Raw genomic sequence first — 19,505 nt, forward strand, 5'->3', positions numbered from 1 at the left:
AGTGTACAATGACCACAAACCCCTCGAAGACATCTTCAAAAAATCACTGCTGTCGACCCCGATGCGCATCCAGAGAATGCGTCTTCGCTTACAATGGTATGACCTGACGGTTAAGTACAGGAGAGGAAAAGACATGGAGCTGCCCGACACACTGTCTAGGGCACAACTTTCAGAGTGCACGCCAGAGATCGATGGCCTGGAATGTGTCTCCATGCTCAGCTTTGTCTCAGTCAGCGACCAAAAATACACAGAACTGAAGGAGCGTACACGAGAGGAGTTAAACTGTCTCCTTCAGACAATTCAGAGTGGCTGGCCTGACCGCAGACGAGATGCGCCTGTGCCTGTGCAGCCATACTGGGACTCAAGAAGTCAATTAGCTTCATCTGATGGACTCATTTACAAAGGATTACGCATCGTAGTTCCCCCCACAATGCGGGAGCACATGCTGAAACTCATTCACCAGTCGCATCTGGGGATGGTGAAAAGTAAACAGCGAGCACGTGAGGTGCTCTACAGGCCAGGCATGAGTGCGGAAATTGAGGAAGTAATCAGAAATTGCAGCAAATGTGCTGACTTTCAAAATAAACTGCCCAGGCACCCCCTCAAACCAACGGAAACACCAGAGTTGCCATTTGAAGAGGTAGCATCAGATCTGTTTGAGTTTAATGGGAAACAGTACATTGTGCTTGTGGATTACTACTCAAAGTTTATTGAAGTGGATGAGCTAAAGGATATAAGAAGCCGCACTGTCATAGAGACTTTGAAAGCTCAGTTTTCCAGGCATGGCATACCATCCTTGCTTCGGTCAGATAATGGCCGTCAGTATTCTTCAGAAGAGTTTAAAAACTTCTGCGAAAGTTATGGAATAATACACAAAACGTCCTCACCACATACTCCACATTCGAATGGTGAAGCAGAGCGTGCAGTTCAAACAGTGAAGAGGCTGTGGAGTAAAGCAGCAGACAAACACCTAGCGCTAATGGACTACAGAACCACTCCACTTGAGTCAGTAGGCCTGTCACCTGCACAGCTGTTAATGGGCAGGAGGCTTCGCAACAAGCTACCAGCTACTCGAGCCCTACTTATACCAGCAGCTTATGATCACCTCAAAGTGAAGCGCCTGCTAGACAACACAAAGTGCACTCAAAAGTTCTACTATGACTCCAAGAGAGCAGGAAACCCTCCTGTTGCTCTCAAACCAGGTGATGAGATCAGGATGCAGCCGTATCCTGGCAGCAGCAAATGGTCCCCTGGTGTCGTTGTTAAGCCATACAGTGCTCCTCGGTCCTATGTGGTCGAGTGTGGAGGCAAGCAGTACCGGCGGAACAGCCAGCATCTTCGTAAAAGCACAGCAGCAGCTAACACTCCCCGTCACTATATGTGTGATGATCAGTGGACTGAGCCCCCAAGTCTGTCTGAGGAGTCACATACTCCCTGTTTTCCTGAACTGCCCCGCTCAAACCCCAACACTCAAGTGTTACCAGAATCAAGCTCAAGTGTTGCCCCTTCTGCTCAAGCTCAGCTGCAACGCACCACCAGGCTGGGCAGAGTTGTGAAGCCCCCTGATAGACTGAACCTGTAACTGACCACAGTTGTTGTGTTTGCCAGTAAGCATTCCTCCCAGTTGTGTGAAAGAAGACACAGTGATTGTATTTAATTTCTGTTCGGTGTTTTGGTTATGGAATTTCAGCTAGCAAATAAGCAGTACTGAGTTGATTTAAAGTTAAAGAAAAAAAAAAAAGAGGTCAAGTTTGTATAAGGTATCTTCTAAATAAAGTTTAATTTACAAAAACCACTGGACTTACAAACATACTTAAAAACACAAGACGTTTCAGTGTTCATCCAAACACCTTCATCAGTTGTTTGGTGCACAGGAAGTAACTCTGGCAATTTATAGACACAAAGAAGTCACATGATCTAAACCACATGACAGATGTTAGTCCAATTGTGTGCCAGAGAAGATGTTGCTCCAGCAGCTTAAACTGGTCCCCCCGCCCCCGCCTATTAGGGGGAGCCAGTTGGTTTATCTGTAAAGCGCCGGGGTAATGTTCTCAAAACAGCATTGTATGATGAGGACAGATGATGTCTCAGTCCCCCACCTCTGTTTAAAGAAGGTCGCTCTACTTTCACATAGATGGCCTCCTTGACGCCTCTCTCAAACCATCCATCCTCTCTGTCCAAAATGTAAACATCTTGATCCTTAAAACTATGTTGCTCTTTTTGTAGGTGGGTGAAGACAGCTGATTCTTGTCCCGAAGAATTCCCCCTCCTATGTTGAGACATACGTTTACTAAGCATCTGTTTTGTCTCCCCAATATAAAGATCTTTGCACTCCTCTGTGCATTTTACTGCATATACCAAGTTACACTTCTGATGTTTGGGAACCTGGTCCTTTGGGTGGACCAACATCTGTCTCAAAGTATTTTTAGGTTTAAAATACACCGGGATGTTGTGCTTAGAAAAAACCCTCCGGAACTTCTCTGACAACCCGGCCACGTATGGGATAACGACGTGACTTCTTCTAGGTCTCTTAATCTTGATGTTTCCTGATTTTGGGTCATTTGGTTTATTCTTTTGTGCTTTGATGAAAGCCCATTTCGGGTAGTGACATTGTTTCAATGCTTTTTCTATATGTTTCTGTTCTTTAATCCTTGCCTCCTGGTTGGTGGGTATGGTCCCCGCTCTATGTTGTAAAGTGCGGATTACTCCCAATTTGTGCTCCAGAGGATGGTGAGAATCGAACATCAGGTACTGGTCGGTGTGGGTGGGCTTTCGATAAACCTCCACTTGCAGGTCTCCTTCATTCTCTAGGTACATACCACAATCTAGGAATGGGAGTTGATTTTCCCTCATCTCCTCTTTAGTGAACTTAATATAATCATCTACAGAATTGATGTGGTCAGTGAAGGGGCCAATTTCATTAATCTTGATCTTCACCCATGTGTCGTCCACATACCTAAACCAGTGAGTCGGAAGGGTTCCACTGTACGTCTCCAATGCCTTCTTCTCTACTTCTTCCATATAGAGGTTGGCCACAATAGGAGACACAGGGGAGCCCATAGCACAACCATGTTTCTGTCTATAAAAGACATCTTTATATTTAAAGTAGGTGGTATTCAAACATAGCTCCAACAAAGTGCTCACCTGGTCTGGGTTGAGCTGTGTTCTCTCCCTTAACATGGGGTCATGGCTCAGACGACTCCTGACTGTCTCAACCGCCAATACTGTTGGCACACACGTGAACAAGGATATCACATCGTAAGACACCATGGTTTCATCACCCTGCAATGACAATCCCCTGATTTTGTCCACAAAATCCATAGAATTATTTACGTGGTGTGGAGTGTTACCAACCAGTGGGGCTAATACAGTAGCCAGGTATTTTGCGATGTTATATGTAACTGAATTTATGCTACTAACAATTGGTCTGAGGGGATAATTGTCCTTATGTACCTTTGGTAAACCATACAAACAAGGTGTGGTGTCTCCTGGGTACAAGCGATAGTATAACTTGCGGTCTATCACTCCTTGTTTTTCTAATAGCTGTAAACACTTAATCACTTGTTTCTTGTATTTGCTGGTAGGATCTCTGTTAAGAATTTCATATGTGTTGTAATCGCTCAACAGGGCAGTTACCCTGGAGTGATAGTCGTCTGCATTCAACACCACTGTACATCTCCCCTTATCCGCTGGCAAGATAGTAACGTTAATATCCTTACTTAGCGATGTCAGGGCCCTTTTCTCCTGTTCACTAAGATTGGGTGGTGGGGGTTTGGCTTTTAGAAGAGACATGGAAACCTGAGCACGAAGCTGTTCCGCCTCCTCCTCCGGGATATTATTGTTCCGGATAGCTGATTCAGTTGCAGTGATCATATCTATCACTGGGATGTGATCAGGTGTTACTGCAAAGTTTAGACCTTTGGCCAAAACCTCCATCTCTGGCCCCGTGAGCTCTCTATCAGACAGGTTTTTCACCCATTTGTCGGAACTCGCTCTCACATCTTCCTCAGGTGAAATATTCTGTTGAATGCCATGAATATATGAGCATAAAGAGTCAAACTTCTTAATTTGTCTTTCCTTGCTCTTGGTGTGTTGAGCCAACTGTGCATGCTGTACAAAATCAGTCACTTTGTATAAAATCTCTTCTGGTAATTTGGTGGCCAACTTCTGATGTAACAGTTTGTTTTCTTGCTTCAAGACCTCCAAAGTAAAATGAACCTGTCGTATCCTTTCATTTAGTAGCTGTTTTTGAGCTCTATGTAAAATATCTGTTGCTTTGTGACCTTTAAGAGATGATCTGAGACGCAAGCTTTTAGGTGTAATTCCATAACGCCGACATCTTAGGTGAAAGCGCACATGGTTCCTGTAGTCCGCCACTTTCCTTGCCGTTTTCTCATACTCCCGTAGCACCTTTAGGCTGTCCTCGCCAAATTGCTCTGCAATATGAGTTTAAGCTGCTGGAGCAACATCTTCTCTGGCACACAATTGGACTAACATCTGTCATGTGGTTTAGATCATGTGACTTCTTTGTGTCTATAAATTGCCAGAGTTACTTCCTGTGCACCAAACAACTGATGAAGGTGTTTGGATGAACACTGAAACGTCTTGTGTTTTTAAGTATGTTTGTAAGTCCAGTGGTTTTTGTAAATTAAACTTTATTTAGAAGAAACTTTTACCTGGATGAATGAATCTTCACAGACATTTTGTATAAGGTATTTTTTTTTTTTTTAGGAGGAGAGATGTAACATATTGTGTTCAGAAGCATCAGTGTCTGTAACTGCGCCTGCAGTAACCATCCTATGGCATGACGTAGCTGTCACGTGGTTGGTACGAATGCGCGTCCGCAGCAGTAATAAACACACAGTTTTCAGCTCCACATGTCTGGTTCTTGCAAGCAATACTTTACACCCATTTTCAAGATTTGATCCAATCCGTTATCCAAAATCCTAGTGGATTACTTTTGAAAAACTGGGCCCAGGTCATTAGATCTACAGTTCAGAAGTAAATGAATCTCTGCATGTGAATGACTGTCTGTGCCGCTGTTATGGATCAATTTGGAATCATGTTAACTGGTAGGGATGGGCGGATCGATCCTGAAATATCGATACTTTCGATACTGACGTTGTATCGAAAGGATCGATCCTCACATAAAATATCGATTCTAAAGTGCATTTTTAACCATTAATTTTATTTATTTAACAAGAAGTTTGGTGCATAAAATAAGCCTCTAAGAGGAACAATAGACTATTAAAGAATTATTGTGTAGGATATAACTATTTCTCCTGCTCATCGGAACACACGCAAATGCTGTAAGACAGAACCAATCGATCACAGATAGTGTTCGCTGCTGACGCTTCATTCAACATTGTTCTCATGGCACTGAAATAATAAAGCATTATTAAAAAAAAAAGATGTTTCTTGAGTAGCAAAGTATATTAGAATGATTTCTGAAGGATCATGTGACACTTAAGACTGGAGTAATGATGTTGAAAATTCAGCTTTGGTCACAGATGCTTTTTAAATTACAATTTTCAAAATATATTAAAATAGAAAATAGTTATTTTAGTTGTTCATTTTACAATCTTGCAGTTTTTATTGCAGCTTTTTACACACACACACACACACACACATGTTGGGTTTACATGTTTTATGGGGACATTCCATAGGTGTAATGGTTTTTATACTGTACAAACCGTATTTTCTATCGCCCTACACCTAAACCTAGCCCTCACAGGAGACTGTGCACACTTTTACTTTCTCAAAAAAACTCATTCTGCATGATTTATAAGCCTGTTTCCTCATGGGGACCTCACAAATGTCCCCACAAGGTCAAAATTTACTGGTATTACTATCCTTGTGGGGACATTTGGTCCCCATAACGTGATGAATACCAGGTGCACACATACACACACACACACACACACACACACAAAACACAGTTTTGCTACAGTAACCACAGTATTTGTAGTAAAACTGCAGTACTAAAACAATTAAATAAAATTAAATATGGTTAACACTCTCTCTTTTGGCTTGCATCCTTTTACCATGGTTAACACTACAGGAACATTATTTCAAGCATAATATTTGTAGCAAAAACCATGGTAATAATAATTAATAATACTAATACTAATACTAATAATACTAATGTATTATTATTATTATTATTAATATTATTATTATTATAAATTTTGGTACTTATGTAACACCATGGTTGTTTTTCATCAGGTACCCTCCAAGGTACCTTATCTACCCTTAATGCATGTGTACTTGTATGGTACTAGTATGCTCCCTGGCTTTTAGGGGTAAAGAAAGGTGCACCTTTGAGGTTACTGCCCAGTAAAGAGCTAAAATGCAAAATTTTGTACATTTTATTTCTGACAGTGTTATCAAAAAAAAAAAAAAAAACACCTATGAAATGTTTAAAACACATGACTTTCAAATATAATGTTAAATAAGTATAATTACTGATTTTATTCTTTTAATAATTTAAAAGATCAGTTTAGTTTAGAGGTATCGGTATTGATATCAACGATACTTGGCTTGAAAATATCGGTATCGGATCGAAAATAAAATAGCAGGTATCGCCCATCCCTATTAACTGGGGATGTGCGCGTGCACGCAAGTATGTTTACCTGGATTTCCATCAGATGTTAGACTACGACAGATTCGTCACAAGCGAAATTGCACAGATCATAGATTAAAAACGTGTTTCACCAGTTGTATACATTTGGTATGCATAATAAAGCGCTTTGATTTCGCCGTGTTCGTGCCTGCGTATTTCACGCAGTTTTAAGGACGTTTGCCATGATATCACGCTCATAAATCACGCCCACGTCAACATGGGACAGTTGTTTCAATGAATGATCAATCTCCTTAACGAACTGAAGCAATAGTAAACTAACTATTTTCTTTTCAGTATCTCCGTATAACATTGTGTCTGTAGTGTGCTGTTATACGTGTTGTAATGAACAAATATAGATTAAGTTAAAATTAGCGGTAGGCTACCTAAAGCAAACAAGAATTACAAAGTCCATTATGTTTTTTGACAAGTTTTGTTAATTGATCTTAAGTTTGCTGTTGTTCCTAATCAAATTATTCACTTTCTGAGATATTATTTTAAAGAAAAGAAATCAACATTTTGCATAGGCTTAGAAAATGCTATTCATTTTTTACATAATACATCCTGGGCTCTCACCAGACTACTTGTGTTTCTAACAGTAGAAAATGTGATGAACAGATTCAAAAGCCAAACTATAATATGTGATGAAGACAGAGAGGTATTTTGTTTATACAATTCATATTAGCTATATGTATGTAACATTTGTGGCATGTTTACATTTACAAAGTGACAAAGTGTTTGACAAGTGTTTAAAAATTAAAAAAGTAGGGAAAGTTCTTACTGACTCAGGTTCTTTTTCCAGTTTCCATACTGTCTTTTGTCCTGTGACAACCAGTCAGTGGCAACCACAACTTTTTCATGTTAAACATATGATACTGTGTTAGATCGCTGTCTCCATCCCTAGACAATTAAGATCCAGCCATGGACACCAGATCCTGTCAGAAAATATCAGTTTGTCCTGTATCAGAACAACTCGTCAGCAGAGTCATCTAATACCCAAACCCTGTTAACAGGAGTTCTTGTCTGGTACCCAAAATACCCAAAACACTATTAACAGTCTTCTATCAGCCAAGAAGTTGACTGAGGAAAAAGCCAATGAAAGTGAAGAGCAGAAGCAGGAGACAAAGTATGATGGTAAAAAGGAGCAGAGTTTATTGAATAGTCTTAGTTGCGTATGTCTCAATGCTCAGACTCCGTCTGGAGAACACAAATTCAACAAGTATTGTTATACCAAACTGGTTCACAACAACATCCCACAAACCTTGAGTTTCCATAAACATTCCCTTGTATCTCTTATTCATGAAGACAAAACAGCCCTTGAAACTATAAGACTAAACAACAGAGGAAAATATATTGTGACGAGTCGGCTGCCTCCCCCCTAAATATCAGCTTCACCCCGTCGGTAATCGCCGCCCTTCACCAGGCTCCCGACGGGAGTGGGCGTGTGGGAGGAGGAGGGGCGCTGAAACATCCAGGTCTGGCGTTCGTGTGATGAGGCACACCTGATGTGAATGAAGCCTCATCACCGCCGCTGTTAAAATGCCGAGCGCGCCTCTCCTCAGCAGACCGGTCTCTTCCCCGTGCATGCACGCTGGTGTCCTCGTGGGTCCAGGAAGGGGTGAAGAGGGAACCAGCGCCGCCGTAGGACGAGCTGCCGGACCCCGCGGGTCCGGATGAGGACCGCACCCGTGACGGCTGACGGGCCAGGTTGCCGGGCCGTTTTATCCCCCAGAAGTGCCGCATAGGTGGAGGAGGACGATGCCGCTAGAGAAGCCGCCGCCCCTCGCACCCCGGACCTGAGCGGGGAGCGCGTGCGGCCGCCGGACTCCGCCCCTTACCTGGACCCTTCCCTTCGGAACACTACCCCTCCTTCACGGAATCCCGTCACGTCGAGGACACCAGATCCCCCGTTTATTTTGGACACTTTCTGTTTATTGTTTAATAAAAGCCTCTCCGAGGCCTGACGTCACGTCCACTGTGTCTGTCGCTTTGCTCCGCACCCGTGACAATATATATACAAAACAACTATAATATAATATAAATGAGTAATCAATTAATGAATTATAAATAAATAAATGAATATAGAATAAATGAAGAATAAAAAGAAAGCAAAACACAACACAAATGTATGGTTACTCTGAGGCAAAACACACACAGTTTGCATTTGAGGATCGTCCGATCGTTCAACTGTGATGATGAATTATTACATATATGGCTAATATTCCAAATAGACAGTATACATCAATAACCTCATAAACATTTGGCAACTAACATGAATAGGATACCTCTCTCCTAAACATCAATCAGAATAAAATAAGCTTTATGTACTTTATTGCAGACTTATCATAAAAAAATGACACATATTCAATTTTATAAGTGTAATGTAATGAGCAGGGGCCTCTTTATATGTGATATAACTTAGAATTATGCCAGTTATTTTCATTTCAGTTGTAACAACCTCACTAACACCTGTAAAGAGATGACAACAACCCCTGCAAAAACTTCAGATGATCCCAACTTTGAATTAGCATGCAAAACTGCAAAATTATCATTATGATCACAATATGTAATCAATGCCTTAATATGTTTCTGCTCAGTTGAATGATGTTACTTAACCAGATCCAGTCTGTATCCAGACCAGGGATCAGAACCTAGAGACGACACAACCTCTCTGAATGTCAGCTGAGACCATGACAACTAGATGTGCCCTAGAGACAGATCCACTTTGTCACAAGACAGCCATCGACACAACTGAACTGAGCTGGACGATGACTTTGCTGACTCTACGAAGAGATGACTTTAACAGAAAAAATTTACTGTTTACTACTGTGCTCTTTTTAGAGCTGATTTTCAGGATAATTAAATTTTGTTTGCATTACTGACACACTATTTTCCTGTTTAGCACTTTAAAATTGCTCTTACTGTATTAAGCCCAATATAAATAAAGGTGACTTGACTTGACACACCTTTATTAAAAAAAGCATTTTTTGCCATATATGACCCTAGACCACAAAACCATTCTTAAATAGGACTGGTATATTCATATTTTTTGTAAATATATCAAAACTTTTTTTTTTTTTGATTAGTAATATGCATTGCTAAGAACTTCCTCAGATTACCCTCAGATTACAGATTTTCAAGTAGTTGTATCTCAGCCAAATAACTATCCTAACAAACCATACATCAGTAGATCAATAGAAAGCTTATTCATTCAGCTTTTAGTTGATGTATAAATCTCAATTTTAAAAAAAAAATTGTGGTCCAGGGTCACATGTGGACATTACACTGACATGTAATTTCTGACATAGTAACAGAAACAGAAACAGAAACGGTATATGTATTGCGATTTTTGTGACTTTGCTTTAACACCTATGTATATATCTTTGTTAGAAATTAAATAAATGTTTGTTAAACATTAAATACATTGAACTTAAATAATCACAGATAATTCACTGGATCCTATCTCTGTCACTAATTCGAAATTATAGGCACAATACAAAACTACAGCTCATTTATCTGTCATTCTTTATCAATATTTTTTTAAAAAATGAAAAGAAATAAAGAAAGAAAATAAAGTGCTTGACGTCCCTTTAACCACAGCAATATTCCTACTCAAAATCAATACACAAATTAAAGATTTTTAACTACTGCACATACAGACGTTTTACAAAGTAAACACCTTATTTAATGGACATAGAATTGTTATTAGAAAAAAAATCCATTCAAACGAATGTAGCCTAAACAAAACAATCTGGAAAAAGTATGAATAAGATAGTGCCATGGTGGTCTAAGGAATGTAGTGAAGCCATTAAAAAGAGAAACAAAGATTTTAAAACTTAAAAAAGGATGCATAACTTTCAGAATCTGATAGAGTATAAGAGGTCACAAGCGAAGGTAAGACAAATAGTTAAAAAGACAAAGAAGGAGTATTGGAGGAAGTTCTGCAGTTCTCTTGGACGCACAACACCCATAGAACAAGTGTGGGGAATGATTAAGAAGATGAGAGGGAATGGAAGGGAATATGAATATCCAGTAATGGTAGAAGAAGGTAAATTCATTGTAAATTGTATAGATAAGGCAGAAGCAATAGTAAAAACTTTGGCTAAGGTACACAGTTCAAGAAACTTAAGTCCTGAGGAGATAAAAGCAAGACAAGACACAATGGCAAAGTATAGAGTTGAGTTGCAGGAGAAGGAAGGGGAAGGAGTGTTAAATAGTTTATTTTCACTACAGGAGCTGAACAGCGCCTTGAAGAAGGTAGGCAGGTCTACACCAGGAATGGACAAAATTTGCTACTTAATGTTAGAGAAACTGAGTGATGAGGGTAAAGGAGTGTTGCTTCAATTATATAATAAGGTATGGGAAGAAGGAGTACTCCCCCCATCCTGGAAGGAATCCACCATTGTCCCAATAAGGAAACCTGGGAAGGACCCCAAAAGCCCTGGTAGTTACAGGCCAATAGCGCTAACCTCCCAAATGGGGAAAACTCTTGAGAGAATGGTTAATGATAGACTTACATATTATCTAGAAACCAAAGGATTAATACATAACTATCAGTCAGGTTTTAGGAAAGGCAGAGGTACTATGGACCCATTAGTAGCCCTGGAGGATGTAATAAGGAAGGCTCAAGTCAATAAAGAAACTGTTATAGCAGTATACTTTGACTTAGAGAAAGCATATGATATGATGTGGAAGGAGGGGTTGTTGGTCAAACTGTCTCAGCTTGGAATAAGAGGTAGAATGTGGCGATGGATTAAATGTTTCCTATCAGGAAGGAAAATTAAAGTTAGAATTAATGGGGTTTTTAGCAATGAGTATGAGGTTGACAATGGTACCCCTCAAGGAAGCATAATAAGCCCATTACTATTTATTGTTATGATAAATGACATTTTTAAGAACATAGATAACTCTATAGGTGTTGCATGATTTGCTGATGATGGAGCTATGTGGAAAAAAGGAAGAAATATAAACCATATTGTAAATAAGATGCAGCAAGCAGTAGACATGGTACAAAAATGGGCTCTAGAGTGGGGCTTTAGGATATCTGTGGAGAAGACTAAAGTTATGTTCTTCACAAGGAAAACTATAAGTCAGGACTTAAAGATCACAATTTGTGGCAAAGAGTTGGAAAGGACAGACCATTTTAAGTATCTTGGTATTTGGTTTGACAAGCAATTAACGTGGGTAATGCATATCCAGAAAATGATAGAGAAATGTAAAAAAGTGTTGAATGTAATGCGATGTTTGCGAGGTGTAGAGTGGGGTGCAAATATATGCGAATATATAACTCCTATTGAACCAAATGTTTTTTTGTTATAGAATCTATGTTTTATGTATAGGTACTGTCTATACATCCCCTTTCTTTTGTAAATAGTTTTTTGTATAATTGGGAGATAACCCAAAGAGATATATTGACCTGTTTTATGCCATGAAGAGCTTTTTGATAATATATAAGCTATAAATGTTGTAAACATGACAAAAGTCATAAACAGATGTATTGGATTGTATCTCTTTTCAATAAAAACTTAAAAAAAAAAAAAAAAAAAAAAGAAATCATTGTAATATGCTGATTTATTATCAATTTTAGAAACTGCTTAAAACAGTTGTACTGCTTAATTTTTATTTTTTTGGAACCTGTAATACTTTTTTCAGGATTTTTTCATGGACTAAAAAAAATCTTTTTTTTTTTTTTTTTTTTACTTTTATCCAACAAGTATGTGCTACATTGAAAGTGATAGTAAAGACTTATATTGTAAGATAAGATTTCTGTTTTTAATAACTGATGTTCTTTTAAACCCATTCATCAAAGAATCCTGAAAAGTATCACAGGCTCCAAAACATACACTGACAGCATTGACAATGACATTGACAACATTGACAATTTAAACTAAATGAGAAGGATCTCTGACAGATCATGTAACACTGGTGTAATGATGCTGAAAATTCAGTTTTGCATCACAGAAATAAATTATATTTTAAAGTAGAGTAAAAAAGAAAACCTATTTTAAATTGTAATAATATTTCACAATATTAGTTTTTTTTCTTGTACTTTGGTTTAAATAAATGCAGGCTAATGAGCATATATATATATATATATATATATATACATTTTTTTTTTTAAAGAACATTAAAAATCATACTGATCTCCCAAACATTTTAATGGCAGTTTATCTGTATCTAATTGTAACAATCATCACTCTATCTGTCTTTGACTGTATCTGTCATCCCTCTGTCTGTATCTGACCGTATCATTGTTTTGTAAAAAATATCTAATGTATTTTCCTCTTTGTTCTTTTTCAATATTTTAGCCACTCTTTGCATCCTGGGATGGGACAACGTCTGGAGCTGAACTGCTCTCCTTTTTTGATCAGAAGTTTTGTTGGGACCTTGTTGTTTTGCCATGTAGTGAAGATTCATCACTGTCATTGTGGTATTTGGAACAATTTAATTATGACCATGCTGGTTAACTTGATGTTGGTAAAACTTTGGTAAAATGTTTGGTTGGTAAAATGTTGGTTAAACTTAAAGTTAAGGGTAATATATGTTTCAAGTAAATATTTATTTTGGAATTCAAAATAATACTAAATGCACTGCTCTATGACATTTCTTTCATGCAAATTTGAGAGTCATATGTTAAATAAAATTTGATCTGTTTTTCAAGATTAAGATGTCAAATTATTTGTATTTTTTTAAATATTAGGTGCACTAAGTTTCACACTATACAACACTTTATGCAGTTAAATATTGTTTAAAGCTTCTGCAGTTAATTAATTGTTTAAATTGCCAGTCATTAATATACAGCAATCTGGAAAATATATACTGCATATATAGAATACACAAAAATAGTTTACTGTAAAAAAAACAAAAACAAAAAACACAGCAATGTAAAAAGTACAGTTATTTGCTGTAATCAGGTAATACAGGATAATGCTGTAAATTTAAATTACAGCAGCGCTGCTGTAAAAATTACAGTAACGGGCTGGCAACCCTGCCGCCAGTATAATGCTGTAAAATTTACTGGAAATTTTTTACAGTGCAAATATGGAATTATTAAAAATATATTCTATGTACTTGCAAGCAGATGAGCCCAGAATATGAGCTCATAGAAAACTGCGCTTAACTAGGGTTAATATAAGAAGACAGTGACACAAAAAGCCAACATTTTATATTTTATTAAAAATATAAAATATAAAAACCCCTCCATAGTAAAGCTTCACTCAACTGCAAAAGCAAAAGTTAATTGATAGAATCTGATGAAATATAAATTCTGATGTTTAAGAGAATGAAAGACATTTTGCTCCTTTTTGTGAGGTTTTTTTATTACTTTTAGAGGATCAAAATGACATTACATCTTTATAAAGACAACCAATATACAAACACATCAATGTAACTTATTTTAATTTTAGTAACCTCAAATACAGGAAAATATGTATTTACTGTTCAGATATTCATGTAAAGATTATGTAAATAGTACAACATCTTTAACATTACAAATATCATTATTACAGAGCTTATCATTTAGACAATTTTATTTAGTTTATTTAGATTTAAATGCTGCCAGAAAATATATTAAATAAACAGTTTGATAGTTTTCAATCCCTTTCTAGCAGACTTCACATAATTTATTGAATTTGTTTTCAATAAAGATTGTCTAGAAAAAAAAAACACATTAGACTGATCTTCTTGGATGAAAGATAAATTGTCTACCCAGATGAGTATACAGAGTACATGCACATTATTTTCAAGGCCATTTAAACATTAAAAAAAAAAAAAAAAAAATCAATCTTTCACAAATCCTACAAATCTTGAAAATCAACAATTTCTATGGGTTTTGATAAATGCATCATACTTTTAGATTTAAAATTAAAAAAAAAAAAAGTTAATAAATGAAATCCAAAAAAAAATTAACAGAAATTGTGAAGAAAGAAAACTGCATACAGATAAATCCCATCACAATAATCTACAATTGTGTGTGAGGGAGAGAGAGAGAGAGTGTGTGTTTGTGTTATTTGGTACACTAGATGTACAGCAGAATAAGTATAATGGTTTTTTCAATTTCATCTCTCCCATGTCTGGTCTCCTAAAATCCCAGAAAAACAAAACATTAAATTTTATTAATTTCACATGAGAGAGAGAGAGAGAAAGAGAGAGTTAGACTAATGAGTAATGATAATTAACCCACTTACATCTTCATGCATGTGGATCTGTATGAGCTGAGCTGTTTGAACCATCATCAGAAGCTAGAACAGAAAATAAAAATTATAACCAAAACATCAAAACAGAATGCTTGTAAGTAACCATTTTGATTAGCACAACAACCATTTTACGATTTACATTAGGGAGTAAAGGACGTTTACGTTCATTTCTATATGATATGTGATTATTCATTACCAAAGCATTACATTACACATCATGCCTAATGGTAAAGCAACAGAGCAATAGTGTTTCTCTGTTGAACCAGTCCACATCTTTCTCATTTTATTATATAACTGAAACTGCTACAAAAATCACAAAAAGAAACATAATATCACAAATGTCACCACAGGCATGCATTTTTCATGAGCCTGGGTTGGTACATATGAGAAACTTACCATTGACAGGTTTGAAACCTGAAAAACAACCAAAGACAAGGACGGTAAGTTCAGTAATTTTGTCAATTAATAAAAATATCAATTAAACAAGCTATTTACAGCCTAAGTAGAAGATACTATTACAAACCTACATACATGTTACTTCTCTTTTGACATGTAAATTGTCCTCACCTTTTTTCTTCTGATACATCATATATCCAGCGACACCAATGACAATCAACAGGACTACAGCAGCAACAGCACCAATAATTATGCCAATGGGAACAGAATCTTCTGTTTGAGCAGAGGAGAACATCAGATTACTCAAAAAGCCTGGTAATGGCACTTTTCAGCAGATACAAAAAAATTAATTAGATAATCTTTAAGTTACATAAACAAATTATGTTTGTGCTACTTAACTGATTCATGTGGATCTGATGGAAATTATTAAATGAAGTAAATAAAATGAAGTGTATGGTTTTTGGCTTGTAGCATGATGTAAATTGTACCAGGCAAATGGCAGCACAGATTTGTGAAAAAAATGCAATTTGTACTGAGCATAATTTCTATTGAATTGAGGTGTGTCTGGATGGAAAAAATTACTATGTCTTAATTTATAATCTCAGTGTAGTATAATTTTGGTGCTTACTGTGCCTGCTTAGAACTATTTTACAGGTGGTTAGTGAATAAAACAGCCTTTGTTTGTGGAAAGCAAATAATGATTTTCATAAATATTTGATAATTTTGCAATTTACTCATTTAATCATACTTTCATTAGTCATGATCTCATTTGCTATCTTGGTTTTGCCCTGGTGTTCCACCACACAGTTGTACTTGTTCTTCTTCCACTCATCAGGTGTAACTCTGAGGGTGCTCATCTTCTGAAAGGTGCCGTCCTCATTGGGCAGAAGTTCCCCAACCTCCACATCCTCATGATGCTCTTGGTCATTTTTCATCCAGCTGATTGTTACTCCACTAGGATAAAATCCTGTAGCATGACACGTGACTGGAGAGGAGGAAGACTTCTGCAGCATAGACACCTGAGGAGAGACTGGAGAGAATCTGAGATATTATACTATATCACTCGTTTGACCTCTTTTGTGCAACTGCCTAAACTCAAAACTTTGTTTGTACTAAGAAAAAATGAAAGGAACCAAGAAATCAAACAAATGTGACCCTGGACCACAAAACCAGTCATAAGTAGCATGGGTATCTTTGTAGCAATGGCCAAAAATACATTGTATGGGTCAAAATTATCTATTTTTTTATTTTGCCAAAAATCATTAGGTTATTAAGTAAAAATCATGTTCCATTAAGATATTTTGTAAAATTTTCACTGTAAATATATGAAAATTTTTTGATTTGTAATATGCATTGCTAAGAACCTCATTTGGACAACTTTAAAGGCGATTTTCTCAATATTTTGATTTTTTTGCACCATCAGATTCCAGATATTCAAATAATGGTATCTCAGCCAAAGCTTATTTATTCAGCTTTCAGATTACATACAAATCTCAATTTCACAAAACTGACCCTTATGACTGGTTTTGTGGTCCAGGGTCACAAATGTGAGAGACTGAGGATCAGAAAGAAATATTTATAAGTGTTTTGAAAGAGTCCAGTGAAAGTCAAAAAGATATGAATGATTCATTTAAATAGTTATCACATCTACCGCTCTCAGTCTCTGCCCCAAATAATGCACTTGTTGTGGATTTCTGGTCTCAGGACTTTGCTTGCATGTCCATGAGATTCATAACTCTAGAGAGTTTAAGAAACTTATGCTGCTATTTTGAACTAACAAAAGCAATCGAGGTTATTAACAATAAAGTAATAAAGTTATTATTTAACCTCTTACTGTTTTAAAGGTAAAATTTTTATGCACACATTCATGAAACCGCCACTGAAGCAGTGGGCTACTATCCAACTATATAAGTGGATATACATCACTAAAACATAATTAATTTACATATTTGTCTGTTTTATTTGCATATATTTTAATCTTTAAAAAGTCCTTCTTTATTCATCTATCACTGAAAAAATCTCCTGTCTCATAAACCATCACCAAGTCATGGTACAAACAACAAACAACAAACACTTTGTTCCATGACAAGAAATATGATGAATAAAATATGTACCTGTTTTCCCAAAACTGCTCTTTCCATACTGCAGATACTTCTTCAGCCATTCAATGCATATAGTGGTGAGGTAGTGTTTCCGTCGCTGCAGGGATCCATCCCTGTTCCACTGCTCTGCAGCCCTGAGTCCCTGTGGCACAGGGGAAATATATCTTGACTCCTTATAATCCAGAGTTGTGTAGTCCCCTCCGTCATATCCATCCTCATCAAACCCATTTATTTCTTCAGTCTCATCATCCCATTCACAGCCATACATTTCCTGGTATGTGTGCACACCTGAGGAAGAGACAAAATGACACAAATGAAAAAGTCAATACTCACCATAGTTACATAAAAAACCTAGGAGGACACTTTGGTGCTAAATCAGTTATGATGTGTAGGTATGTAATATGATTAATTTTGAAGTCCCACATGATATCAGGCCATTAATTGCATTAATAAGTGTTTATTTGGTTATTAATGGTGTGACAAACATCCACTGCACACTTCTAAATGATTTATCTTAATTCATGTTTTGTAAAGGTATCCGTGTATCAGCTCACTGAATGAACCTACACTGTTCTCACAGCTGTGCTGCATGTTTAGTTTAATCACAGTCACACATGATCGTTTAATGGCTGTAAAGTGTTGGAGACTGTAGTGTGAGTGAGAGAAACGTTGAGTATCAGAGTAAAACCTGATAAACTTCAGTCAAATTTAAATAAAATAAAAGCAGATAAAACACATGCTGTTAATTTATTACGTCTTAAATCCAGTTTCTTCAGATCCTGATAATGTAAATCTCTTCTTTACTCTGCTACTCAATTTACATTATCAGGATCTGTTCGAGTAGTAAATCATGACGATGATGATGTGGAGGATCAGTGAAGTGCTACAACATTTATTAAAGAAACTGGATTTAAGACGTAATGAATGAACAGCATGTGTTTTATCTGCTTTTATGTCAGGATTGTATTCCTGCAGTATTAAAACAGTATTTAAATGTGAGTAAAGTTCATCAGGTGAGTCTAACAGTGTTGATGTGTCATTGTGAGTCTATCAGTGTGTTTGTGTGTTTAATCACTCAGAGACTCAGATTTGATCTGGTCTGTATGAGGACTGATGAAAGACTCGTCTTCACTCACAGACGTCACAAACTTCCCATCATCCTCCATAGATCAGTTCAACACGTCTTTACAGCTTCAGCACAGCCATCAGTGCTGCTGATATTTACTCTCTGAACCACAAACTCAGAGCTTTAAAACATCAGAGAGAAGAAGAGTTTGTTGTGTGTTCAATCACCTGCACTGAGGAGCAGCAACAGTCCTCAGAGAAAACTAATGATAAACGCACTAAATAATGTCTGAATGAAAAAACTTTGTGTGAAGTGTCATGGAGGGCTATAAAAAATATCATTTTGAACACCTGAAATGTTTTATTTTCAGTAAAATTAAATATTTTTGTTCAATAATATTTTTTGTTTTTATTTTGTATTTTAAGAGATTTACATGGTACTAATTAATATTTATGCAATAATAATTAAGAATTTTTTTCCATCAAAAATAAATTTTTACTCACGAATGAACGACTCTTATGAATCGGTTTGACTGAATCACTCACTGAATGTGAGTCGCTGTCGACTGATTCACTGCACCGGACGTCACGTGATTATCATCACGTCCAATCAAACTGAACCATGAACTGTTTCTGTGTTGTGTGCATTTTTAGGCTTGTGCAACTCAAATCAGTGAAGTTACTGAATGGTTGTTAAAGATGCACATTAGGAAGAACATTCTGTCATAATAAATGCTACTTTAATTTAAAAAATAAATGTTGCCACAATATTGATTATGCTTAATATTTAGGATTAATTATTCTTCAGGTACTTAAAGAATCATTAATAGAATCAGTTAATGAACTTGAACCTTAAATTCCTTATGATTCCCATCACTACTCATCTTTTATTTTACTATGTCTAAACTGATCAAGACGTTTCCATCCAAAGTTTCGAATTAAACTTAAGCGCAAAATTGCAATAACGCATAAAACATTTGCGAATAAAGCACCAGCCAGTGAGTTGAAGAGAACAAAATCGTCCCTTTTTGATTAACTAGCGCTAAATATCACTAAGAAAAAATAATTTGCTGCATTAGGAGAAGGCACTGTATATAATAGTTTTTGTATACAATAAATTATGAGCTT

At 36.7% G+C, this 19,505-nt stretch overlaps 2 protein-coding genes across 2 annotated transcripts; both read right to left on the reverse strand.

Annotated features, from left to right (window-relative positions):
* Positions 1-2,004: 2,004 nt before the first annotated feature.
* Positions 2,005-4,443, reverse strand: LOC127158535 (uncharacterized; the record flags this gene model as incomplete). Its single annotated transcript, XM_051101618.1, has 1 exon — positions 2,005-4,443. A coding segment is annotated over one exon (2,439 nt), but the record flags the coding sequence as incomplete, so codon positions are not given.
* A 9,926-nt stretch (positions 4,444-14,369) lies between these two features.
* Positions 14,370-17,633, reverse strand: LOC127158532 (class I histocompatibility antigen, F10 alpha chain). The gene is made up of 6 exons (XM_051101616.1): positions 17,325-17,633; positions 15,959-16,240; positions 15,382-15,483; positions 15,211-15,228; positions 14,806-14,859; positions 14,370-14,699 (listed from the first exon to the last, which is right to left on the reverse strand). The coding sequence occupies exons 1-5, from the start codon at positions 17,578-17,580 to the stop codon at positions 14,810-14,812; spliced, it is 708 nt and encodes a 235-aa protein (XP_050957573.1). The 5' UTR covers positions 17,581-17,633; the 3' UTR covers positions 14,370-14,699; positions 14,806-14,809.
* Positions 17,634-19,505: the final 1,872 nt, after the last annotated feature.

The sequence above is a fragment of the Labeo rohita genome, unplaced genomic scaffold, assembly GCF_022985175.1.
Source record: "Labeo rohita strain BAU-BD-2019 unplaced genomic scaffold, IGBB_LRoh.1.0 scaffold_155, whole genome shotgun sequence".
NCBI lineage: Eukaryota > Metazoa > Chordata > Actinopteri > Cypriniformes > Cyprinidae > Labeo > Labeo rohita.

What these genes read in the sequence shown, in the direction of transcription:
- LOC127158532 (XM_051101616.1), bottom strand. Translation starts at nt 17,580, where the DNA reads ATGTATGGCTGTGAATGGGATGATGAGACTGAAGAAATAAATGGGTTT. An exon ending in GAGCAGTTTTGGGAAAACAG is followed by an intron (nt 16,241 to 17,324) that starts GTACATATTTTA and finishes GATTCTCTCCAG; the next exon opens with TCTCTCCTCAGGTGTCTATG. An exon ending in TGAGATCATGACTAATGAAA is followed by an intron (nt 15,484 to 15,958) that starts GTATGATTAAAT and finishes CTGCTCAAACAG; the next exon opens with AAGATTCTGTTCCCATTGGC.